This window comes from Bombyx mori, chromosome 9 (assembly GCF_030269925.1).
Source record: "Bombyx mori chromosome 9, ASM3026992v2".
Lineage (NCBI taxonomy): Eukaryota > Metazoa > Arthropoda > Insecta > Lepidoptera > Bombycidae > Bombyx > Bombyx mori.
Genome location: NC_085115.1, coordinates 15,432,046 through 15,458,334, shown reverse-complemented (window position 1 = coordinate 15,458,334; position 26,289 = coordinate 15,432,046). Strand labels below are relative to the sequence as shown.

At 38.1% G+C, this 26,289-nt stretch overlaps 3 protein-coding genes and 1 long non-coding RNA gene across 8 annotated transcripts in view; 3 read left to right on the top strand and 1 right to left on the bottom strand.

The window, feature by feature from the left end:
• The window catches only part of LOC105842345 (uncharacterized), a 41,654-nt gene extending 33,837 nt beyond the window's left edge, over positions 1-7,817 (bottom strand). For all 5 annotated transcript variants that reach the window (XM_038012972.2, XM_038012973.2, XM_021351299.3 and 2 more), the window contains exon 1: positions 7,475-7,817. The gene's annotated coding sequence lies outside the window, so the exon portion shown is untranslated. The remainder of the gene's footprint in view (positions 1-7,474) is intronic.
• The window catches only part of LOC134199408 (uncharacterized), a 333,027-nt gene that overhangs the window by 194,982 nt on the left and 111,756 nt on the right, over positions 1-26,289 (top strand). The gene's annotated exons all lie outside the window — the stretch shown is intronic.
• On the top strand, positions 15,392-21,685 carry LOC101740469 (putative uncharacterized protein DDB_G0286901). The gene is made up of 4 exons (XM_004931144.5): positions 15,392-15,542; positions 16,312-16,415; positions 18,531-20,281; positions 21,309-21,685. The coding sequence occupies exons 1-4, from the start codon at positions 15,501-15,503 to the stop codon at positions 21,320-21,322; spliced, it is 1,911 nt and encodes a 636-aa protein (XP_004931201.2). The 5' UTR covers positions 15,392-15,500; the 3' UTR covers positions 21,323-21,685.
• Positions 24,935-26,289, top strand: part of LOC101737880 (multiple epidermal growth factor-like domains protein 10) — a 40,070-nt gene continuing 38,715 nt past the window's right edge. Inside the window, exon 1 of the mRNA XM_038012954.2 lies at positions 24,935-25,315. Coding sequence (XP_037868882.2) covers positions 25,203-25,315 — 113 coding nt within the window. The 5' untranslated portion in view covers positions 24,935-25,202. The remainder of the gene's footprint in view (positions 25,316-26,289) is intronic.

The window sequence follows — 26,289 nt, the reverse complement described above, 5'->3', positions numbered from 1 at the left end:
AAAGCATGACGAATCCTTTATTTCTTAATATTAGAATCATTTAACTTATATGTGAATTCTGAAGAGAATGCGTATTCACCATTTTTTTTAATTTCATTTGATAGAAATACAATTTCGATTAATAGATTATAGAAAATATATTTTTAATGATTTTATTTCTTTAATTACCAATATTCAGAATTCTATGTATTATTAGTCCTTTATCTGTTCTTCGATATAATAGCCTTTATTTTTGAAGTGAAACTTCCTTATCGGCGTTGGAAAAAAATTTACCGTCACATTTTTCGGTTACGCGTCACATTTTTCCGTTACGCGCCATCTTTTAATTAACGGCTGTATGTTCTGAAGTATGGATGCGCATTTGAGAAACCGACCTCATGTCTCAAGGTGGGTCACGGAATACATTTTGTAATTGCAATAATCCCAGGTAACCCACTTAATATCACGTGGACCGTGCTATTATTGTTATTACGTAAAATAATAGGAAGAAAAGTACCAGGGTATTATGATATCAAAGAGATGTATTATTATAACTTTACTCTGACGTACAGCCTTCTTTATTAATTAACGGCTGTATGTTCTGAAGTATGGATTCCGATTTGAGAAATTGACCTCATGTCTCCAGGTGGATTACGGAAATCATTTTGTAATTCCAATAATCTCAGGGAGCCCACTTAATAATATCACGTGGACCGTGCTATTTATTACTGTTATTACGTAAAATAATAGGAAGAAAAGTACCAGGGTATTATGATAGCAAAGAGATTTATTAATAATTAACGGCGGTATGTTCTGAAGCATGGTTTCGGATTTGAGAAATCGACCTCATGTCTCAAGGTGGGTCAAACTTCACGAACCTCAGGAACCCCATTTAACACCACGTGGACCGTGCTATTATTATTAATTTATAGGAAGAAAAGTACCAGGGTATTATGATATCAAAGAGATGTATTATTAAAATGCTGTAATAATCTTAGTAGCAAAAAGGTAAAGTGAAATAATTGTATTATTTGTATTCATGTCTATGATAATAAAATCCTTTTGTTTAAACTTTATCTAATTTAACTTTATTTAACCAATTTCTAGAAAGTTGCATGTAGATCATTTTTCGAAAAATAAGGCCATAAACAAGTTTCACTTCTTACGTGTGTACACTAGTACACGCACACATTTTTTATTCACTCTGTGTATGTAAAATTTTTCCTCTAAATTTCTTACATCACTAATGCCATCGTCACTTTTAAAAGCGATTAAATTTTCAGTCAATTATTAGGAAAATAACTACAATGAATCTATCTATATATATAAAAATGAATTGCTGTTCGTTAGTCTCGCTAAAACTCGAGAACGGCTGGACCGATTTGGCTAATTTTGGCTTGGAATTATTTGTGGAAGTCCAGAGAAGGTTTAAAAGGTAAATAAATATAAAAATGCTCGGAATTAAATAAAAACAACAATTTTGTTTTTCCTTTGATGTGTCCCCCGCCGGACGGCTTGCTTTTGTTTGCTTTAAGTTTATTTTATACAAAAGTTTAGGTCTTTTATTTATCGATTGACGCACTACGAAGTCTGCCGGGTCAGCTAGTATTTAATAAATATTCAGAATCGTTTCTTAAATTAGTTTTTGTTTTAAAAAAAATATCCATTTTTTATCATCTTCTGTTGTTGGTTTCCAATAAGAACATAATAAGATTGTTTTGCAGCTGGAGTTGAATTATGGTGGGGTGGAATTAGACGCTCACCCGATCCGAGAAACTCTTCCCGTTTTAACTCGTTAAAAAACTCTCCATGCAGTGGTTATGCGGCACTGCACTGCGGACACGCCTTGCGAAATATCAGATTTTCGACTTAAACGCCTAGATTTTTAAGTGCTGTTTACGATAATTTCAAAGGCGGATTAATTGTGATCGATGACTTTCGCCAAATATACAATACAGTTAGGCGTAGAATTTTATGAGCGTCCATTTGCGTATGAGAAACTTATCAGTTATGCACGTGACTAGATTTTTTGATCAGATGTACTAAAAATGCGTAAATGATTGCGATGATCGCGGGGCGTGTTGTTTATTTGCTAAGGGGACAATCATGCCTACCACTTCTTTTTATTTATTTGCCATGATAGGCAGACGAGCATACGGCCCACCTGATGTTGAGTGGTCACCGTTGCCCATGCACTTCAGCAGAGCCAAGCCGCTGCCTACAACATTTCCTTCCCTTCTATTCCCTTCTTACATGAAGGGTACAGTAATTGTTAACGATATGATCTATTCTCGAGAATAGACCGAATTTAAACCTTTCTCATACGTTTAAGAATATTTGTCCAAAGTCCCGACTGGATGCACAAACCAAATGATGGCATTAGTCGACGAATTGGCCTAAATGACCTGAGTCTTTTCGTAATCAAAAGCAAGATGGTGTTAATATTTTAATACTTTATATGAAGCAAGCATTAAAAATAACTTAACGAGTTCGACTAGGCGAAGGCGTTTTTGTGTAACCGTATTATCCGAGTCATCGCCTATTCATGCCCGTATATGGCTTCGCCCGACAAGCGAGGGTGTGAATAGAACACTTTATATCTAAAATGGCACTCGACGATTAATAATATATCAGCGGTACCGCGCGTCGTGCTGTGGAATGCGAAATGTATATGAAGGCAGTAATAAAAATATTTAGGTTGGCAACACCAATGAAATTTCTTTTGAAGCCCGTCAACCGGATGACTGGTGCCTTTTGCCATCGACGACAGAGCCCTGCCGTTGTTATTTTAAGTGGGATTGTTCTAAAAGATTGTTACGTCGTAACAAAAATCTAAAATATAAAATTAATACAAAATATAATTACACACAAACAAACAAACCAACTAGTTATTACAATAAATGAAAACCGCGCGCTTTAACTAGTGATAGCTTCTTAATGACCATATATTATATTACATTTTGTATTAATTTTATATTTTAGAATTTTGTTACGACGTAACAAGATCATATCGCCAAATATACCTAATAACTCAAAAAAAGTATTTAACCCTATTACTGCTGTGTAGGTCACCCTACGTGGCGCACTGAAGTAATTATGTCGATTTCTATTACTAAGGCGCCGGTATATCTAGTGGACTCTGGGAAACACGAATCCGAAGAAACTAATACATACAATAACGAATAAAAGAAGGCAGAGTGAGGCAATCCAGGTGCCTTGGTGACAGAAGACGATATAATTATTGCCCTCATGGCAGGTAATAGGGTTAAAACAAGTTAATATATATAATGATATTGGGTACTTCAATAAACAATAAAAGTCTTAATTGCATTTTCTGTTATATGTATTATATAATAAGAAACCAACACTTAAAGCCTTTTTAATCTAATAAAATTAATATTTTAAACAAACTGAATTTTCTTTTTATTCAATGACAGACTTCACTAAATGACATTCAAGAAAAATCCTTTTTAGAAAACTAAAGAGTTTTAGACAATAAAGGTTTTTCTTTACACATAAATGTAGTTGACACTACTTTTACGGACTATTCCGTGCCACAATAACTAAGTATGGAGTATTTAAAATGTTCGGAAATAATCTAATGAAAATTAAAAAAAAACTCTAGATTAAACAGTGAGAGCAGTTCTAGATATGTCGCGACACGCGAATGTCGAGGAAAATACTGAGTTAATTGATTTTATAGTGTTAAGAGGATTTATTTCAGTTTTGTCAAGAATATATGAGTAGATAGTCTGTGTAGATATGCTTAAAAGATTGTGTGCGAATCGTGGGGGGTGTAATAATAATGCAGTTATAAATTTACGTAACTAAGGGAAGGAAAAGCGGGTTGCTGGTGACCTGGAGGAGGTGGAATGGAGGTCAGTTTCACCAGTTCTGGTATTCATAGTATTAGGGCTTACAGCGGCAGCATTAGACACATAATCCTAATATAGTATACCTTTTTTATGTTTGAGGGATTACTGGTGGCCCGGAGGCCTTTCTAGTTTTACCAGGGTAGGTGGGCGAGCAAAGGCTCAGCCAAGAGGGGTGGGATTTGCTAACAGCTGCCCGAGGGCCTGCGAAGGAGATCTAACAACTCAAGAGGAACTGCTTCGCGAATGAATCCACTACCGGTTCGGTATAGTATACCCTGGTGGTCTGAACTAAGCACACATCTTTCATGCACTATATTAAGTAGGAGTAATACATATAAAGCTTAAAGTTGACTAGAGACGCAGCTATAAACAAAACTAATTACAATTAAAACATGTAATTCACTGTAAAGCATTTTCGTTTTGTTTATTACTTGATTTTGTTTTATTATTTACACCGCCTAAATATCTAAGATTAATAGTGGTTTGCTCCAAAAGTTTTTCATATACAACTGCAATTGGGCCTTTTGATGAAATATATCGTTGTATATTTAAAAAAAAAAAACAAGAAAAGATGAGCTATTCTTTGCCTATTTTCAAGGGATACGTACTTGCCTGATTAATTTAAGAGGCATACGTAGCTACCTCGCAAGATACAGGCCTGTATAGTGGTGACTGATTAATTTAATATGTGTTGCGTAACACAGGAGAACGGAATGGCTAATGTAGTACGGTAGAATTACGAGTAAAATAGATAAGTTTCGTTCTTGCTTCTGGATCGAGTAACTTATAGTCCATGACCGCAAGTATTATATATTACTGGTGGTAGGACCTCTTGTGAGTCCGCGCGGGTAGGTACCACCAGCCTACCTATTTCTGCCGTGAAGCAGTAATGCGTTTCGGTTTGAAGGATGGGGCAGCCGTTGTAACTATACTGAGACCTTAGAACTTATATTTCAAGGTGGGTGGCGCATTTACGTTGTAGATGTCTATGGGCTCCAATAACCATTTAACACCAGGTGGGCTGTGAGCTCGTCCACCCATCTAAGCAATAAAAAAATAAAAATAAAACTATTATATACCACGTGTCCTACTAAATAAAATAAAAATACTAGTTCGACTAGAAAGGATTGAAGTTCCAATTAAATTGGTTGATCCGATCAGCGACTTGTGGGCATTGTGGTATTTATTTACATAATTTGTAATAAAAATTGTAAAGCAAACAAGAGTTCGTTCAATAAATATGTAAATATTCAGGTCAGCGATGCAGGAGCTCTGGGAAAATCGTGAGAGATTCGCCTAAAGGCGAGACCAGCGGCTCTCAAACCTTAGAAATTCGCGAGACCTTTACATAATTACATAAATTTGTTAATTGAGTGTAGTTATGGGTAAATTTACTAAATATTTCATTATTAATCAGTTAACATCTAGTAAGCGGTTGTAGCTGTGTTTGTGTTGTGTTGTACTCTATATGTAAGTACTCTAGAGATGCATTTATTGAAATATCGATTAGTCAATCTCGCGACGAAGTGGTTGAGAGCCGCTGGCTTGAGGCATGAGCTGAATATATAACAGTCGCCGAGTTTCCCTACTTTTTTTATATTATTGAGTTTGATTTTTAATACACGATGTTATTCCTTCACCGTGGAAGTTAATCGTGAACAATTGTTAAATACATATTTCTTCTTCTTCTTTTTCTCCACCTTATCCCACTAGGTGGGGTCGGCACAGATAGTTTTTCTCTTCCATTCTCTTCTATAAGCGGTCAGCTCAACACTCACTCCTCTCTCTCTCCTTTCGTCATTCACACACTCCATCCATGTCTTCTTCGGTCGACCATTTCCCCCTCTACTTTGCACTACCATTTCCATACACCTAGTCACATGCATCTTCTCTCTACGCATCACATGTCCATACCACGCTAACCGTCCGCTCTTTAATTTGTTAATTACCAGGGCTACCTGCGCACTTCCTCTGATAAGATTTTTACGTATTTCATTAGAAAAATTGGTACCCGCGTGCGGGATTCGAACACCGTTGCATAGCTACATACGAATGCACCGGACGTCTTATCCTTTAGGCCACGACGACTTCAATTACTACTGCTACTACTGCTGTTAGGTAGAGAACAATGTTCTATGTTAATGTACTTGTTTAATACCATGGATGATCAGAGGAGCTCACGGTCTGATAGCAGCTACTAGAGCCCATTGGCATTACAAAATGAAAACCACTGTTCTGATATAAGATTAAGGTCTGAATTTGATTGGGACAAAATATTTCCAATCCGTTATTGCTTCCCGTCTAAATTAGACAGGACGTTTGGATTTATACGGTGCAATATGTTCTTTTGTCAAAACAAGACGAAGGAAAAAAGTTAGTATCGTCAAAACATTTATTTGGTTGTATCAAAATTAGAATTGCAAAAATGTTTCACAATAACAAAACTAACTTGATTAGAAATGATTCATTTGAATAATACGCATTATAATTTACTTGTAAAATTAAAATCAATGAAAGAAATGTAAAATTAGCATTAAAAAATACGTATATTGTGAAAGAACAATCTAAATTCGTTGTCTCACTCATCAAGCTCCGGTTATATGGATTTTTTCACCCTATTATTTTCGAAAAATTGAATACGTAATGTTTTCCATGATAGTTGAGAATGTCAAGTAGCTACATACTATAGAAAGTCTATATATTATATTAATGACAAAAACCCAGTGAAAAACGCTAAAAAATGACGCAGAATTCATTACATGAATATTGAAAGCGATCATGTTACGTATTTAAATATTTAGCTCATTGAGTGATTAGAAAAATAATGTTTATTATTAAAGATTTTAACAGGATAAACTCAGGTTTCTTCAGTATTCGTGACTCGTAGACGTAGGTTTAATCTTGCGTTTTCTATTGTCGTAATATTAATTCTACCACTGCGGACTGACAGTTGGCCAGAACCTAATATTGTGACGATACAACTAAAATTGTAACTATACTTGAGACCTTAGAACTTATATCTCAAGGTGGGTGGCGCATTTGCTTGATGTCTAGCGGTTCCAGTAGCCACTTAACACCAGGTGGGCTGGAGCTCGTCCACCCATCTTAGACATAAAAATAAATAAATAAAAAAACAAAAAAACACGCAAGCTTAAATCAGTATACATTTGTTAACGGTATCTTCATATCCCATTTGTTAGATTGGCAAACTAATGCGTGAAGACGGTGTGTTTGATTGAAGTTTTTATTTGGGGAGCGCTTTGGCTCCGCTGGTTTATTGATTGTTTGAGTTCAACACCTAACTTGTTATTTAAATACGTTAAGATTTTATAAATGTTCACAAACAGCTTCTACTTCTGTTCTGTTTGACGCGGTACATACGTGCAAATGCATTATACAGAAACAATTTTTGATGATAACATGTTCCCAGTCATAGCTACAAAATAGGAAAGTTATCATTTGATTAGCTAATTCCTGCGATAGTCAGGTTTGACGTCAGACGGGTGACTCTCGTAAAATTTTACGTCAGAAAAGGTGTATCCAAGTTCGTCTGTGTCTGGATGCTACTGGTTACCGAATTACCCTGGAAATAGTTTTATTAAAGCAAGGTTTTAACTCACCTATTGCCGCCGAAATTACGCAAGCACCGCATCCACGCACTGTCGGAAACTATCATCCGAGTGTATGAAGTTTGGAAAAAAAAAACTGTTCCTCCTTCAAAAATACATTCCTAATATTATATTATGGTAAATTTAAACACGTATTTATAAAAAAATATCGCTTATGACACAACACTTGAACATCCATTCAACGGATCGATTGCTTTAAAAAACAGAGCTTACAAACAGTTTTTGTTTTATGTAACGTTCATTGGTTTTTCTTGTAGAATTAATATTTCAGTTCACATTTCCATAGTGTAGTATAGAAGTGGTATTAAACGTGCTTTTGGTGCAAGGGACGGGGCGGCGGTGGCGGCGGTGGTATCGTTATAGAGGAGCGCGCCGGCGCGGACATTGCACCCCTGATAACGGGGTCGAACTCAGAAAACTAATTTAGTTATTACTGGTGGTAGGACCTCTTGCGAGTCCGCGCGGGTGGGTACCACCGTCCTGCCTATTTCTGCCGTGAAGCAGTAATGCGTTTCGGTTTGAAGGGTAAGGCAGCCGTTGTAACTATACTTGAGATCTTAGAACTTATATATCAAGGTGGGTGGCCCATTTACGATGTGGATGTCTATGGGCTTAAATAACCACTTAACACCAGGTGGGCTGTGCTCATCCACCCATCTAAGCAATAAAAATAAAAAAGTTAGAGAGTCTAAATTACCAAATCAATACCTCGGAGAGATTGAAGATTTTGTTTTTTTTCCGTTTTTCCTACCTATTCGAGTAACCTTAAGGGGTTATACTAGATTCGCCGAAGGAATAAGTGAGCTCACGGGGCTCTAATACTAGCCTTAGCCTTAGCTCTAAAACTAGCCACTGACGTTGCTAACACTAGCCTTAGCAAGAACAGTGCTTCACCGAATCTATTGCCGGATCGGAAATGCGACTCACTGAGAAGATCCGGCGAGAAACTCAGTGGGCTGTGTCTTTGGGTTAATTTGCTCGCTGAATCTTTCGTCGTCACAAGCGACGGGTTCCACGAGAACGGTGACCGGTGCTTGAGGTACCTAAAAGCACCGTTAGTGAATCGAGAGGATCCGAAATGACATGTTTTCCGTAACTGTTTGCAGGTAGCTTTAGGGACTATTCGAACTACGCCCGGACGGGTCGATGAGCTCACGGGCTCAACCTGAGAGAATTTGTTAACAATAGCTGTAGTAAGAGCAGTGTTTCGCAGGATTTACCATCGAATCGGAATCGTGTCTTACTGCTCAGTGGGCTAGATTTTAAAATACGTGTTTAATTTTTTATTTTTTTAAGGATTTTATGACCTGGTAACTGAGACCTTTAAGTCATGTCTTATTTTAACTTATATTCTTATTTTTATGAAAAATGATATTATGGAGTGAAATGAAATGAAGATGATTAATTGGAGACATTAATCAGCTGGGATGAAATTAAATGAAATGAAATGAGATGATATGGGATGAAATATAATCTCAGTAAAATGGTGATCATTTACTAAGATTTTTTCAGTGGACTTTTTGAAGGATCCCGAGAAGTTACGTCCAGCGACTTTCTTTCATTTTCCCACTTTTATGCACAGATATTAAATAGTTAATAAACCACCATTATTACACATTTAAACCTGAAGAAACACTAAATAGACAAAATAAAACAAATCACACGACTTCACTCCTCGTGTTCCCGCCAAAAAGTCACGTGTATTAATGTATGAATTTTAAAATTACCCACACGATTTTTAAACAACAGTGGCTGGTAAAAAAGGTGTTTGTTTACTATAAACATATTTTTTACATAAAAAGAAACTGGAACGTCTTAACCAACCACTTTTTTTAAAAATAAATTTAGAAAATAACCTATTTCCCACTATCTCATAAGAATTAATTATTATTAGTCGTTAGTTTTTGGAATTGATATACTGAAATAAAACATACGAATTTCAAATGAATTTTTTTGGCGGCGTTCGGGAAAACGAATGAAAGAAATCAAGGTCGCATCGTGTATGGTTTGCCTTGACAGATGTACCCATGATGTACCTCATTCGATCGTATCAATTGCATTTTATTTTTTATGTTTCTCACAGTAAGATTTGGATGTAAAGTAAGCTTATTAAGTTCAAAGAGCAAACAATAATATCCTTAGGATCTGACGATCTTTATCTGAAGATAAGCAAAGTTGAGGTTTTATTACTTGTATTGATCTGGTCAATTTTATAAAACATACTTAATGAATATAATGACAACACGTATTTATATACAAAAACCAATTGACACTAATATTGGCATATAACCGTATGGTTCTGGACTGGAGACCACGTACCGGTAAGCGCAGCGTTGTGCGTCCCCATGCCCGGTGGACCGACGACTTGCGGCGATATGCAGGAGAAGATTGGATGCGGAAGACGGAGGACCATTCATTGCGGTGAGCTTTGGGAAAGGCATCCAGCAGTGGAGAGATACAGGCTAATGAAGATGATGATAGCCGTATATTGGTAATAACCCCAAGTGATGTGACGTAGGCGTCATACAACGTTTAGTCGTGTGCGAGTGATTGCCTATTCGCTACAGCAGCATCATAGAAGAGGCAGTATTCACAACACTAATTTAATAACCACATACAAAGCACCTTCAATCGTTATTTTTAAATTCGAGATTTAATTTTCGGGTCTGATTCCGGCTCATAGCGTCGGAAAGTGATCGAGGCTTTCTCGGAGAGAGCCGAGCGCTCCCGAGTCAACCCGAAGGCAAACCCGCCTGAAGTAAACGGCAGTTTGTATTGTACAATTCGTAGTGTTATCAATAATTCGAAACGATTACCCCGAAATATAGAACAAGTAAAAAAATAATCTCGTAAAATTTTATACAAAAATATAAATATGTACATTAAATGTAAAAGCCCAAGTCAAAATCACTACTTGGAACCATTTGCCTTGAGGATATTTGGAAATCATTTGCATCATACGTGCAACTTACGTATGCAACTATAATATCTTATCCTTCATATCATATTAGATGGAAACCGTCAATTTAATGAATTTATAGACAGTTTAGACTAAGATCACATATCCATTATGGTTGGGGCTAATCGCAATGCAATATTGACGGGCAGTAAGCACTTAGTAGCCACAATTCTGAGTGTAATCAATTGAAATGACAAAAAAAAAGAAAAAAAAATGTTACCTAAATCAGTTAGAAAGAAGATTAAAATCTTTTTTTGTTCTAATGTCCGCAAACAAGACTTCTGTGAAATTTGTGGTTATAAAAATACATTCTGGTGTAACAGTGATGATGGTTTATATAGTACGTGAAGTTACTTGAACTTTAAAAGTGGAAGATGCAAGAGACTACAGAAAAAATCTGAAATTTATCTATTTAAGTATATGCCGAAACTTTACTGGGAAGCGATTCTGAAATTCTTCAATTTTCTCAAGAAAATCATATATTCACGGAAAATTATAGAATATCGCCACCCCGTTTTCTTCATAGAGTGCGAACTGCGAATTCTAATAAATTTTGGCAGAAGAAATTGTACGGAGCATGCGCGAGTCTGTATAGATTCTCTTCACCACGCAGGTGACTCAAGGATACAGAGTCGATACCATGAGGACAGCACGGGCGGGAATGACGTTTACGATTCTGTCACAAATAGGGGTGCAATCCTAAAAGAAACAAATGGTGTCGTAACGAAAAATCCGCGTTCACTACACGTAATTTGAAGTCGTTTCTGTAAGGGCTGTAGTCGCCGCCAGTGAGCGCACAGACGTTAAAACAGAATATACTAAAAGCTTTTATTTAATTTTTGTATACTTTAAAAGTTGCAAGTCAAATTAGAATCGCTTTCTCATACCCTACGGAGTTGAATATTGAGATGCTTCATTTCGATGACAATGCATTTTTATGGTAAGCATAATCTGAATTCAGGATTAGCTCCAGATGTTTATTTTTTACATTAAGTTAAGTTAAATGATGACCATAAACAATGTTAATAAACTTACATAATAGAAAAGGGGTTCATTTTATTTTTCGAAATTCCCGCGTAAAATGACAAAAATGGCTACTGCACAATATGACGTAATTCGGGGACTCAATAAAGTGCAAGTTAAGCACAGATTATACTCTAAAATGTAGCATTCCTGAGTAACATAATATGAAAATTTGCAAATATCAATTTTATTAACTATATAAATTTTTAAATAAACTAAACTAGTGTTTACCCAATGATTATAATCATAATTCGACCATAGTCTGACACTTCAAGACTTTATATATATTAGATTCAGTACATCTTTCATTTTCTAAACATTTCGAAAATAAAGTTAACTACATTCATATTGTGATATAGATAACTCCAAATCTTGTTTAGTCAATTGTACCCGACTGGGATAAATGCTATTATAGTTTTTTTTTTATTATCTAAACTGTTTTTTTTTTTTATTGCCTTTGTACACAGACGAGCGTACGGCCCACCTGATGGTAAGTGGTTACCGTCGCCCATGGACTTCAGCAATGCCAGGAGCAGAGCCAAGCCGCTGCCTACTGCTTAATACTCTCCACAAGCCTCGTTTGAAGAAGGACATGTCATAGCGCTCGGGAAACTTAAACTGCTACTTTTTTTAATATTACATTATTATCTTTAAGGGAATACAGAGAATTGGCGTATAGCCCCAGCATTGCTGGGGTTCACCAGCGACGGTAACGATTTACCGTCTGATGGTCCCTATCCTCGTTTCTCCGAAAAGGCAATATAAAAATTTAATATCCGAGATATATATTCGAAAACATAGATTATTGTTTGCCTGCCTATCTCTGGCTGCATTTACTGGTGGCAGGACGTCTTGTGAGTCCGCACGGGTAGGTACCACCACTCTGCCTATCTGCCGTGAAGCAGTAATGCGTTTCGGTTTGAAGGGCGGGGCAGCCGTTGTAACTATACTAACTACTAATACTCTAGTTAATAGTGAGACCTTAGAACTAATGTTTTAAGGTGGGTGGCGGCATTTACGTGGTAGATGTCTATGGGCTCCGGTAACCACTTAACAACAGGTGGGTCGTGAGCTCGTCCACCCAACTAAGCAGTAAATAAAAATAAAATAAAAACGAAGCAGCAATGCGTTTTGAAGAGTGGGGCAGCCGTTGTACTGTAAAAGCTGAGACTTTACAACTCATGTTTCAATAGTGTTAGTTATTGAAGTGATCGACATCTATGGGTTTCAGTGATCACTTACCATCAGTGAACTCATGCACCAATATTAGCAATTAAAAAAACCGCCACCTACCGCAGATTCATCATACTTAACGTGACCATTAATTTATTTGGTCAAAGCGGGACATTTGCGGAATAATATAATGATAAAAAGTATTTAGTGGTTTTCAAGTATTTTCTTATAGAAGACTAGCGGCCCGCTCCGGCTCCGCTCGGGCCTTTAACAAAAATTTCAACGATATTTGACGTTATTTTATTTTTTTAAATAAAATAACACTTATTGCGGCATAACTATAATAGTTAGACATATGCTGTCATGAAACTTTTTGTAAATAATAATGTGTTCTATAAAGTCGTAGTACATTACTTTATTCTATTATCAATAGTTTTCGCAGGGCACGCGATGTAAAGAATATTTTAGGTAATTTTTTACACCTTGGGTAACATTATTGGAGTTTTAGTAAGGATCCCTAATTTTATGTTACTCGGGAATAGTGTAGCTTCACAACAGTGAAAGAATTTTTCAAATCGGTTCTGTAGTTTCGGAGCCTATTCAATACAAACAAACAAGCAAATCTTTCCTCTTTATAATATTAGTATAGATAGAATAACACAAAAAAATCAAAGCACTACACACAAAATAGTACTCTGTAATAGTCTGTACCTCTTTTATTAAATTAGCCCATATAAACACTTCTAGCTCTATGTTGAATTGAAAAATAAATTTGTCGGGTGATCTGTTTGCAAAAGCGGAACTATGTCGGTCTCACTGGGGATAGCGGGACAGAATGCCCGAAAGCGGGACTGTCCCGCCCAAATCGAGACGTATGGTCACATTAATCATACTATATGATGTGCTATTACTACGTTTTTTAAATTGAACTTCAGTTATGTTAAAACCGTTCAAATAGCTGAAGAAGTTTTTTTTTTCAGGAGATTTTTTCCAGATTTTAAACTTTAAATGGCTGTTCTGTCAAGTTTCAAAAATTTCACTTAAACCATAAAGCCTTTTATCCCTCGAAATGTTCATCTACTCATTCATTCGTCTTTTCAATTTGAGGAAAATACGAATTTTTTTTATTGGCCGAGCATACGGCCCACCTGATTGTAAGTGCTTACCGTCGCCCATGGACTTCAGCAATGCCAGGGGCAGAGTCAAGCCGCTGCCTTCCGCTTAATACTCTCTTCAAGCCTCGTTTGAAGAAGGACATGTCATAGCGCTCGGGAAACACCGTGGAGGGGAGCTCATTCCAAATCCGTAGTCCATCCATTAGTCATTGTCTACTTTCTGCATTGATTTTTTTATCATCACCGGGGGTTGGTCTCTCTGGCAACGAGAGAGTTAAAGCATAGATAATACACATAAATTAGTTATAGATAAGCAACTCAAACACTCAACTAAAATGTTTACGGGCGTCGGCCACTAGATGGCTCGCTTCGATTAGTTTCTCATTGCTCCTGTAGATAGCAGTAACATATTACCTATCCTATATTTTATTTTTAATGAAGGGTTTTAAACTAAATTTTCTATAACAATTATAGACTTGTCTATGATTTAATAATGTTTTATTTTCTGTGTGTTTAGTTATATAAAAATTGCCTTAACTTTAACAACAAGATGTCGCTAGTTTTTTTTTCTTTTTTTATTGCTTAGATTGGTGGATGAGCTCACAGCCCACCTGGTGTTAAGTGGTTACTGGAGCCCATAGATATCTACAACCTAAATGCGCCACCCATCTTGAGATATGTTCTGAGGTCTCAAGTATAGTTACAACGGCTGCCCCACCCTTCAAACTGAAACGCATTTTTTTTTACCTACCTAAGCTGAGAGGCTAATCCAGCGGAACCTTAACTAGTAGGTGAGCTCACGGGGCTCAAACCTGACGAAGATGCTAACACGAATCCTAGCAAGAGCCGTGCTTCGCAGAATCTACCACCGGATCGGAAAAGCGACCCACTGAGAAGATCCGGCGAGAAACTCAGTGGGCTGTGTCTGAGGGTTAATTTACTCGTCGAGCCCTTCGTCGCAAGCGACGGGTTCGACGAGAACGGTGACCGGTGCTTGAGGTACTTAAAAGTACCGTTAGTGGATCGGGAGGATCCGAGATGACGTGTTTGGGGCGACGTCGACTGCTTTCCATTCTTTCCGCAGGATCGGGAATGTAGTTACCGGTGACCACGATGAGAGGGTTCTCGTGTCGTGCCGCTTTATCGAAGTGGCGCATCGACGTCGACTGCATATACTTACTGATGGACTCTAAGTCCAGGTCGTCATGGAGGTCGACGTTCCTGACGAACCACGGGGCTCCGACGGCTATCCTGCAAAAACGGGATTGAATAATTTGGAATGATTTTAAGTGAGTGCGGGCCGCGTGAGCGAACACTATACTTGCATAGGTCATGACGGGACGTATGCAAGTTTTGTAGAGTGTCACCTTATTTCTAAGTTACTTCGCCTGCATATCATCGGGTAGCGAAACGCATTACTGCTTCACGGCAGAAATAGGCGGGGTGGTGGTACCTACCCGTGCGGACTCACTAGAGGTCCTACCACCAGTAAAGTTTCCATACAAAAAAATGTTTGTCATAAAGTAGCGCAGTTTCAGTGCTCTGAGTTAAACATAACACTCTCGTTGCTAACCAAGCAGCGCCTGTTTAGAACCGATCTATCTCAGTACAGGTAAAATTAAGTGTAAATAAATAAACACGCAATAAATACATTTATTAATATAACTACATATTGTAAGCGTTGAATTCCGAGCGTGGTTCTGTTTGATAATTAGTCATTCTACATCAACAAAGTAATACGGTCGCTATGAAACCGACGGCTTGGGATTATTTACTGTTATATTTTATGGTAAGTTTTCATTTATTAACGTTTACTGGTGGTAGGACCACTCATAAATCCGCGCGGGTAGGTACCACCACCTTACCTATTTCTGCCGTGAAGCAGTAATGCGTTTCGGTTTGAAGGGTGGGACAGCCGTTGTAACTATACTTGAGACCTTAGAACTTATATCTCAAGGTGGGTGGAGCATTTACGTTGTAGATGTCTATGGGCTCCAGTAACCACTTAACACCAGGTGGGCTGTGAGCTCGTCCACCGGACACCGGTGCATCGCTCAACACGAATGCACCGGACGTCTTATCCTTTAGGCCACGACGACTTCAACTAGGTGTCAAGACGTGCGTCCAGGACCGTCATTCAAAAATAGTGTAAGAAAAAATTATTAAATTGTAAAAAAGCGTGGGGTGCTTTTCAGGATATTATCAAAACAACCCTTCTACTCATATCTGTTCATAAAATATTTATAATTACTGATACCATGTACCGCATATTTCGTTAGTTTTTTTAAACTATTATTTATTATTCATTTTTTAGTTGAATTTAAATTTTTTCAATATTTTTTTATATTGTATTGTCATCGGTCTTTAATAAGTCTATCAAATTTCGAGTTAATCCGACGTTTTCAAGGCGGTGAAAATCATGTTTAAAGATTCCGTTACAAACATACATACGTCTGAAGCTAATAAAATTAAGCGTAATAAAAAAGCTAAGCGTATTAAAAAAACAACACAATTACATTCGAAGATCTGCAATAAGCAACTGATATTTCTGATTTCAGATGAACCAGTTCCAAACTATACTATCGAAATGTGACAACTACTACGCCATCTTGGAGAAGAATATGGATAATGAAACATTTCACGTTTACGAGCCTGCATATGTGTGAGTATCTCTTCAGGATGTACCCATGGTGAAATGGTTTGACGTGCGCCCAGCAGCCACGAGACCGTTCTGTTACAGACTCCTCATGTTAGGTAGTGGTGCGCCACCCACCATTCAAGGTGGGTGGCGCATTTACGTTGTGGATGTCTATGGGCTCCAGTAACCACTTAGCACCAGGTGGGCTGTGAGATCGTCCACCCATCTAAGCAATAAAAATTTTTTGTTAAAGTGATGTTACATCCTTTTTAATAACCACTGATGCTGAGTAAGCATAGTAAGAAATCTCTTAGTAACAGTTAGCGACCGAGAGTCAGTCAGTCGTATTTAGTCACCCATCGGAAGCGGTCTTAGATAATATCTCCTTTCTGCCTATTTCCATAATTTAATTGTTTGTGTAATTGAACCAATAAAAGTGAAATCTCCCTATCAAAATTCTTTTTTAAAAACCTAATCGGGAGACCCCGCATAACAGTTCCATACTTCAGCTCGCTGAGTTTCTCGCCGGATCTTCTAAGCGGGTCGCGATTCCGATCCGGTAGTAGATGTATTCGTGAAGTGTCTCCTTCGGAGGCGCTCGGGCAGCTGTTAACAAATCCCACTCCTCCTGACCGAGTCCGTGCACGGTCACCTGTCCTGGTGAAACTACAAAGACCTCCGGGCCACCAGTAATACTTCCTTCCTAAATAAACCATGAGATCGGGATGCTGAGACCGCTTCTTGTTCCAATTATGACAGCTCTGTTCACCACGGCCTAGTTTCGGTCAGATGCACTCATTAATGCAAGTCTGTTCGACTACTGATCAGAAGATCCCTGTTTGTGACTCACATTTTTCCCGTGATAGCAGCTTCATAGTGCTGTTACTACTAATTTTCTAATACGCGTTGGTGGTGGTAGTATTCCTGCCTTTCTATATAGCCCACAGTAGTATTTTGTGAAGGTTAGTCGTAGGCTGCGCCTAGAACCGGATCAGGGCGTCTTGTAAGCCCGCACGGTTATGTGCTATCATCCGCTTATTTTCTGCCGCGAACCCGTACTACAGTTAGAAGGTAAGAGACTGCAGCTAGAAAATAAAATTTAGAATCAGATCTCATGTCTCAAGGTGGAAGATGGCATTCACGTTCTGTCATGTCTATGGGCTCTGAGGACCACTTAAATTCATTTATAAGACGTAAAATTAATTGTCGCCACGGTTTTCTGTAATGTCTGTCGGTAGACCGGCCGATTCACTGCTCCCTTGATATTAAGACGTTGGCAGAGTCCTCTGGCACTGAAAGTGACTATCATCACTCGCTTTAAGACATCAGGCCAAAATTTAAAGTGGTGCTTGGTGACTGTCCTCCTTCCAAACTAAACTGCTACGCATCAGGACAGTTGTGCTTGTCTTAGATTTAGTAATAATTGTTGATTGAATTAGACAAGTTCGCAATCTTTATCATTTTGCTATTTTAATTGCCCTGTTTAGTCAGGGTCACAAGACCGCAAAGCTTCGAATGATATGACTGCATTAAAAACATTTACCGTGTAAATGAAAACGTACGCGGATAATTAAATATTAATTTGTTTATATTAAAATTAACGTTGCACAAAAATAGCGGTGATTTAACGTTTGTATTTTCCTTCAGTTTCCTTGAGTGAGATCGTTTCGAGCGGTTTCGATTTTGTTTTTGAAGTTAATCGGTTTTATTTTTGAATTTATCTATTGTTGTGAAGCAGCCGTATGCTTAGATGGCAGGCTGTCTTGTCTTAATATCCTATGTTGTTGGAAAGGCCTTAAAACTACTGGAAAGGAACAGGGTGGAATCTTGCCACCGGCTGGATACGACAGATCTATAGGCAAATAGAAGAGTAATTTCATGCTTCTCCATTTCCTTCTGCAAGAAGCTAGGCTCGCAGAAGCTCAAGATATATTAGCGAAAACGGTACGGCGCCGCTTCACACATGCGGAACAAACAACATAGCTCAAAGATGCTCCTCCATTATTAAAGGACATAATACGTAAATTATTTTCTACTTATATCATGTCTCGCTTAGAATCAAACCCTTGACCAACATTTATATGAATAAAGTTAGTGTTTCTTGCTTACCTATTTTAAAAATGAATTCTCTTCTTTCAGAGATGATGTCGATTGGGATATGATGAGCTATTCAAAGGATTGTTACATCGAAGTGGCCTGTCTAAAAACTACTCATGCATGCAATTCCCATCCCGCGAAGTCAAATGCCAGCGTTCATGAAGTCGTAGATGATGATTTTGACAAGCTAAGACAGAACATCAATAAAGCTGATAAGAATGAACCAAAGGTTGATGAGGATGAGAAACATATTAGTAAAAATAATCGAAGTGATGATAAAAACGATCAGGATGTTGAAAATACAAACAATAAACTTGATGAGCAAGAGATGAGTAATAAAACAGATAGTGGATCAAAAAATGATAAAAACAGTACAAAAGTTGATGAAACAGAGGCAAAAATTGCTAATAACACTCATAATTCTAATAATGATGTACATCACGATAGTGAGAATAACAAGAACAGAACTGTCGACAATCAAGAAGAACATGAATGGTATCAGCCAAAAAATGATGAAGTTGGTCCAAAAGCAGATCAAAATGAGGACCAAGACAGTAAAAAAGCTGATGAAACGGACCAAAAACTTACCAACAACACGCAAAATTCGAATAATGAAAATAAACCTAATCAAGAAAGTAAAAACATAAATGAAACCAATCAGCTAATTGACAGTAGCACACAGAACACACAAAATTCGAATAATGAAAATAAACCTAATCAAGAAAGTAAAAACATAAATGAAACCGATCAGCTAATTGACAGTAGCACACAGAACACACAAAATTCGAATAATGAAAATAAACCTAATCAAGAAAGTAAAAACATAAATGAAACCGATCAGCTAATTGACAGTAGCACACAGAACACACAAAATTCGAATAATGAAAATAAACCTAATCAAGAAAGTAAAAACATAAATGAAACCGATCAGCTAATTGACAGTAGCACACAGAACACACAAAATTTGGATAATGAAAATAAACCTAATCAAGAAAGTAAAAACATAAATGAAACCGATCAGCTAATTGACAGTAGCACACAGAACACACAAAATTTGGATAATGAAAATAAACCTAATCAAGAAAGTAAAAACATAAATGAAACCGATCAGCTAATTGACAGTAGCACACAGAACACACAAAATTTGAATAATGAAAATAAACCTAATCAAGAAAGTAAAAACATAAATGAAACCGATCAGCTAATTGACAGTAGCACACAGAACACACAAAATTCGAATAATGAAAATAAACCTAATCAAGAAAGTAAAAACATAAATGAAACCGATCAGATAATTGACAGTAGCACACAGAACACACAAAATTTGGATAATGAAAATAAACCTAATCAAGAAAGTAAAAACATAAATGAAACCGATCAGCTAATTGACAGTAGCACACAGAACATACAAAATCCGAATAATGAAAATAAACCTAATCAAGAAAGTAAAAACATAAATGAAACCGATCAGCTAATTGACAGTAGCACACAGAATTATAACGTACGTGATGAGAATACAGACAACATGAACGAAATGATGAAGAGTGCAACAGAACATGACCCGTTAGATAAAATGTTGGAGTGTTGTGAGTTCTTCAAGAAATTATTTGGAAACAAAACCACTGGTACAACAAATGTAATCGCAGAACATATAACGGCCGGTGAATACGAGAATGAATCGAATATACCGGTTTTCGCAATTACATTGGCATGTTTATTAGCAGTCGGTTCTATGTTGTTCGTTTTTGTCGCATGCCATAAATTAAGCGAGATGTTTCAATCTGGACGATACTGTGAGTTTTTTTTATTATAGACTAAATGAACCTGAAAATTCTAAAATATAAGGGTATATATGCCTATTAACAAAATAGTTAGAAGTTTATGAAGTAGGTCTTTTTTACTGTAGATCTGATAATGGTAATGGGATGGGTGTACAATCTCATGTCGGTACTAAGGCTTAACATAATCGAGGCCTACAAATTACAACTCCGATATAGAGTACAATATGAACCAATCACCTCCTAAAAATCCCTGTGAAATCTTTAATCTAAGTTTAAGGCCCCGCGCACTGGGCAACCAGGCTGCGGCAACCGCAATATTTGAGCAGGCAGTATTAACAGCCAATCGACGCCCAGTTAAAGATCCTTTCGTCGAAAGATTGGGACTTTATCTCGTAAAAAAAAACCAGGCCAAGAAAAGATACTGGATTCATCCTCTTTTTCTAGAACGGCATTAAAGGCTTATTCTATAACTATTTTAAAGCTGTTCGTACATACCCAGACCGGTTTTTTTAAATACAAGCAGAGATTGTACAAGCATGCTGTGTCATATAACTAACATTTGGCAAAACGAATATGCATTAGCTGCTACAGCAAGTGCGCGGGAACTGACAGTAGCCACATACATTCGCCAACACTCGCTCTGGCTACGCATAGCAAATTGGCTGCCGTGCAACAGGCGCGTTGTATTGGCTACCGCAGCCAAGAGTTCCGGGCTGTTTATGTGCGCGGGCTCTCATGCAACGCCATATATTCGTCTCCATATATATATACCGCAGTCCGGTTGCCGCAGCCAGGCTGCCTAGTGCACGAGGAGTCTAATACCACACGGCCAAGCTTTGTTCTATCCATGGCTTGTCGACTCGGTATGCCGCTGTATGCTTGCCTTCTTTTAAAAATAGTATTATTACGATTCCTAACTACGAGTAACATGGGTCAGCGGTGAAACTGGGCGGTTTGCGATGTTCCTTGACCGAATTGAGTGAATTTCAGATGTTCCTTCACCACGAATTATAATCATGCGTTTCTTTTTATGTTTCAGATTTGTCATCGTGAGGCTAATTCCGTAATACGCTTCTGAGTCTCAATTATGCTTCGCCGTACATATCTGCTAAAACGAACCTCCTTCCGTTTCTCTGACGGTAGAATTACAGAAAACCTTTTCTTAATAACAACAACAACAACGGAACAAATCGATCAGATGAACGACTTTGGAGTTTCTAAATTACCGAACAACCGTACTCATTCTGAAACCAGAGGCGGTAAAGTGTTGGCGCGATGCTGCCACCTCATTTGACATTGACATTTCATATCTCTAATACAAACCCTAAAGAGACGGTTTGTTCCCTTTGCTAAAACGGAACACCCCTAGGCCGAAGCAAATGGAAATCAATATTCGTTTATTAAATGATGTTATATTATATCTTTTTTTTATTTGAAGAACAAACATAATTCTGAAAATAAATATACAAAACAATGTAAATCCTACAAGTCGCAATCACTTCAATGTTTCCGATTGCTTGATACAACGTAGCTCATCTGGTCAAAATAGAAACAGACTACGGTTTTTACTTTTAAAGTAATGAACTTCTATACCACTGTACAGCCCTTACATTACCCTGATAGGGGCAACATTTCTGAAAACCCTTCCTTTTTGAATGGCTAGATAATGAAATGCAGGAACTCTCAAGATTTCAATGCATTGACGAATCAGTCATTCAGGACAAGTATACAATATGGGGTTTGGTTCCCTTTTTTTGGTCAGGAGGACATCGCTGGACTTCCGCCCTCCACTGGAGGACGGGGCATGTCGGAGCCGAACCGATTTTTTTATGATTGTAGGATTACTGGTAATCCTGAGGTGTTTCCAGTTACACCAGCACAGGTGGGCGAGCAAAGGCTCAGCCAGGAGGGGTGGGATTTGCTAACAGCTGCCCGAGCGCCTCCGAAGGAGACCTAACAACTCAAGAGCAGTTGCTTCGCGAATGAATCTACTACCGGATCGGAATCGCGACCCGCTGAGAAGATCCGGGGAGAAACTCAGCGGATTGTGTCTATGGGTTAATTCATTAGTCGAGCCATTCGTCACAAGCGACGGGTTCGACGAGGACGGTGACCGGTGCTTATGGTACCTAAAAGCACCGTTAATGGATCGAGAGGATCCGTAATGACGTGTTTAGAGCGACGTCGAATACACGCTGGAGAAGCCGTTGTACTATAGAACCGAGACTTCGAACTAAGTCTCTAGGTGGAATGTCTCCTTCGAGTGACGTTTACGATGTTAACCAAATTCTCCTTGCGTCGTGTTCCTCAGTGCCGAGAGCTTGACCTTTATGGAGCATCTTAGGTCTATGTTCCTGCATTCCCTTCTGTCCTATGCGCAGTGGTAAGAGACATTGATACTGGAGTTCAATGTCGTCTTAATTTGATCAGACCAGCGCATGGGACCACGCCCCCTAGGCCTCTATCCTTCCACTATTGCCGCTGATGAGTAGTTTTTCGAGATTATCACCCTTTTCCCTCGCAACGTGACTGAAAAATTTGAAAACCCTACGTAGGTAAAATTCCCAATCCTGCGGACCGAATGGTAAACAGTCGACGTCGCCCAAAACACGTCATTTCGGATCCCCCTGATCCACTAACGGTGCTTTTAGGTACCTCAAGACGCGGTCATCGTTCTCGCCGAACCCGCCCCTTATAACGAAGGGCTCGGCGAGTAAATTAACCCGCAGATACAGCCGACTGAGTTTCTCGCCGGATCTTCTTAGTTGGTCGCGTTTCCGATCAGCCGGTAGATTCTGCGAAGCATTGCTCTTGCTAGGGTTAGTGATAGCAACGTTGTCAGGTTTGAGCCCCTACCTTGAGTCACCTACTAGTTCAGTGAATCTAGAATAACTCCTCGATGTTACTAGAATAGGTAGGAAATAAAAGTTTCCTGCTAGACCGACGATGATCCGAACCGGGGTGAGCTAGAAAATGTTTCTTATCACAGTTCCGGTACACATTACAATTAAAATAAAACGTTGTTGATAGTGTCACAGTTTCGAACTCAGGATGCGCTACGCAGATACACCATTGTGATCCTGTTTTTATGTTTATAATTTTATTATTTATATTCGTTCGTTGATTTGGAGATTGTGCGTCTTTTTTTTCCTACCTAAGCTGATAGCCTTGAGAGGCTATTTCAGCGTAACCTTAACTAGTAGGTGAGCTCACGGGGCTCAAACCGGAGTAATGCTAACACTGACCCTAGCAGGAGCAGTGCTTTGCAGAATCTATCACCGGATCGGAAACGCGACCCACTGAGAAGACCCGGCGAGAAACTCAGTGGGCTGTGTCTATGGGTTAATTCGCTCGTCGAGCCCTTCGTCGCAAGTAACGGGTTCGACGAGGACGGTGACCGGTGCTTGTGGTACCTAAAAGCACCGTTAATAGATCGGGAGGATCCGTAATGACGTGTTTTGGGCTGTGCATCAATTTTGAAGCTTCTTAATGATGATAATGATGCAATGATTCTGGATGCTACATTTCTGGATGGATTTCGGTTTTTGGTCGTGGCACCGCATGGTTGAGAAGATGGCGAAGGACTTACTATGTTAACGTAGTGCAAAGGTATCGCGTGAACGCTCGAGAACTGATGTGTAGGACACAGTTTCTTTAGAATTATTGCGCTAAATCACAATCGTTTGTTGGTTCGCGACAGAAAATCTCTGGCAATAGTATTCAGGTTGCTTTTGTTCTATCAAAGGCTTGCGATCATCAAACTGTAATCTAAAATCGTCGTGGCCTAAAGGATAAGACGCCCGGTGCATTCGTATACTGAGACCTTAGAAGAATATCTCAGGTAGGTGGCGGCATTTACGTTGTAGATGTCTATGGGCTTCGGTAACCACTTCACACCAGGTGGGCCGTGAGCTCGTCTATCCACCTAAGCAATATATAATCTATAATCATATATATACCTATATATGAATTGCTGTTCGTTAGTCTCGCTAAAACTCGAGAACGGCTGGACCGCTTTGGCTAATTTTGGTCTTAAATTATTTGTGGAAGTCCAGAGAAGGTTTAAAAGGTAGATAAATATAAATATGCTTGGAATTAAATAAAAATAATAATTTTATTTTTCCTTTGATGTGTCTCCCCCGTTGGAGGGATTCCTTTCGTTTGTTTTAAGTTTATATTATACAAAAGTTTAAGTCTTTTATTTATCGATTGAAGCACTACGAAGTCTGCCGGGTCAGCTAGTAAAAAATAACAATAAACTGGTAGGTAGGTGGTCATCCCACATTGCGCTTACCAGTACGTGGTCTCCACTCGAGGATCTTTCTGGACCATCGACCGTCCGGTCTTCACGCTATGTGGCCTGCTCACTGCAACTTCAGCTTACTAATTCCACGGCCTATGTCAGCAACTTTGCTCCTTCTAAGAAGTTCAATTCGAGAAGAGAGATCTATAGTGTTCCGCGAACATGTATCTCATTGAGTCTATTTAAGCTTGCGCAAAATCAACAGGTCGAACCGGAGATCAAACTTAGTAGTCAAAAGCCCTAGTAAAAGTGTTTATATCATTGAGATAAGCTTATTTTTAACGCGTAATGTCACGTTATTGTAATTAGGCTGCATTATTCACATTACGAACATTAATAAGTACTTAGGAGATAGTACTGTCATATCGTATCGTGCGTCGCCTAACAATGGCGGTCCGCGAAAGAGACTCCTGTCTGTGATTTACAAAAAAATAAAAATAAAAACTATATTAACACTAACAAAAAAAAAGTACAAACCTTGGAATTACAATTAGAATTTGGTGTTCGAATTTTGAAAACAAACTAATTCTAATTAAGAACAGTGGTATTTGAATTTGGATCGTGTTAAACTAAAATACCGCGAAATTTGATTTATTTTTCTTGTTTCCTACAAATTTTAAATAAAACAAGATGACTTTTAGAGTTTTGATAGTTTTTTGTGGCTTCATAATCGTACTGTGTTTCGTGAATGAATCTAATGCATTGAAAGAAAACGACAGGGGAGTCTGTGTTATCAGAAAAAGGTAATTATATTATTTACTAGCTGACCCGGCAGACTTCGTAGTGCCTCAATCGATAAATAAAAGACCTAAACTTCTGTATAAAATAAACTTAAAACAAACAAAAGGAATCCGCCTGACGGGGGGGACACATCAAAGGAAAAACAAAATTGTTTGTTTTTATATAATTCCGAGCATTTTCATATTTATTCACGACTTCCACGAATAATTTAAGACCAAAATTAGCAAAATCGGTTCAGCCGTTCTCGAGTTTTAGCGAGACTAACGAACAGCAATTCATTTTTATATATAGAGATTGTGCATACAACATTTACGGACATATTATGGTCCTCTAGAACTGTGCGATATAAAATATTTAAAGGGTTTGAAGTGTACGATAAAAATGATTCTTAATAGAACTGGTTGCTTTTGGAAACTTGTATATTTTCGATGCCACCAAGATTTTATTAGAACACATGCTTCTTCGCCCTCCGAAATAGGCAGATTTAGGCATCTTTGTCGGCTATTTTACAGTCAATATCGGTAATGAAATACCGGTTTGTTCTAGTTCTAGATAGATATATTAAGAAAAATACGCAAGAATATTTAGCTGTGACTTCATAATGCGGTGAAAACAAAAAAAACTAGCTTAAATAGCAAACCGATATAAAAAAAAAATTCTCTTTTTAGCCTGTTAATGAATACATGACAGGATATTAGAACGAAGCTATACAATTATAGGAATGAAGTTTTGGAACGAAGTTCCTTATGGGACGATGCGAAAGGGTTTCCTAACCGGGAAAAAACGTCCGTAACGTAAGATTTTTATTAGTAATGCACACAGTGTACGACTTAACTTTTTAATAACGTACATAAAATAACATATTTTTTTATCATTCTTTGACCACGATCTCAGAGCGTTCTTTTGCGCAATACACTAACTCTTATGGAAACAACCGTGAATGAAGTGTACCACAATAAGTTCGCACGTTACCGAA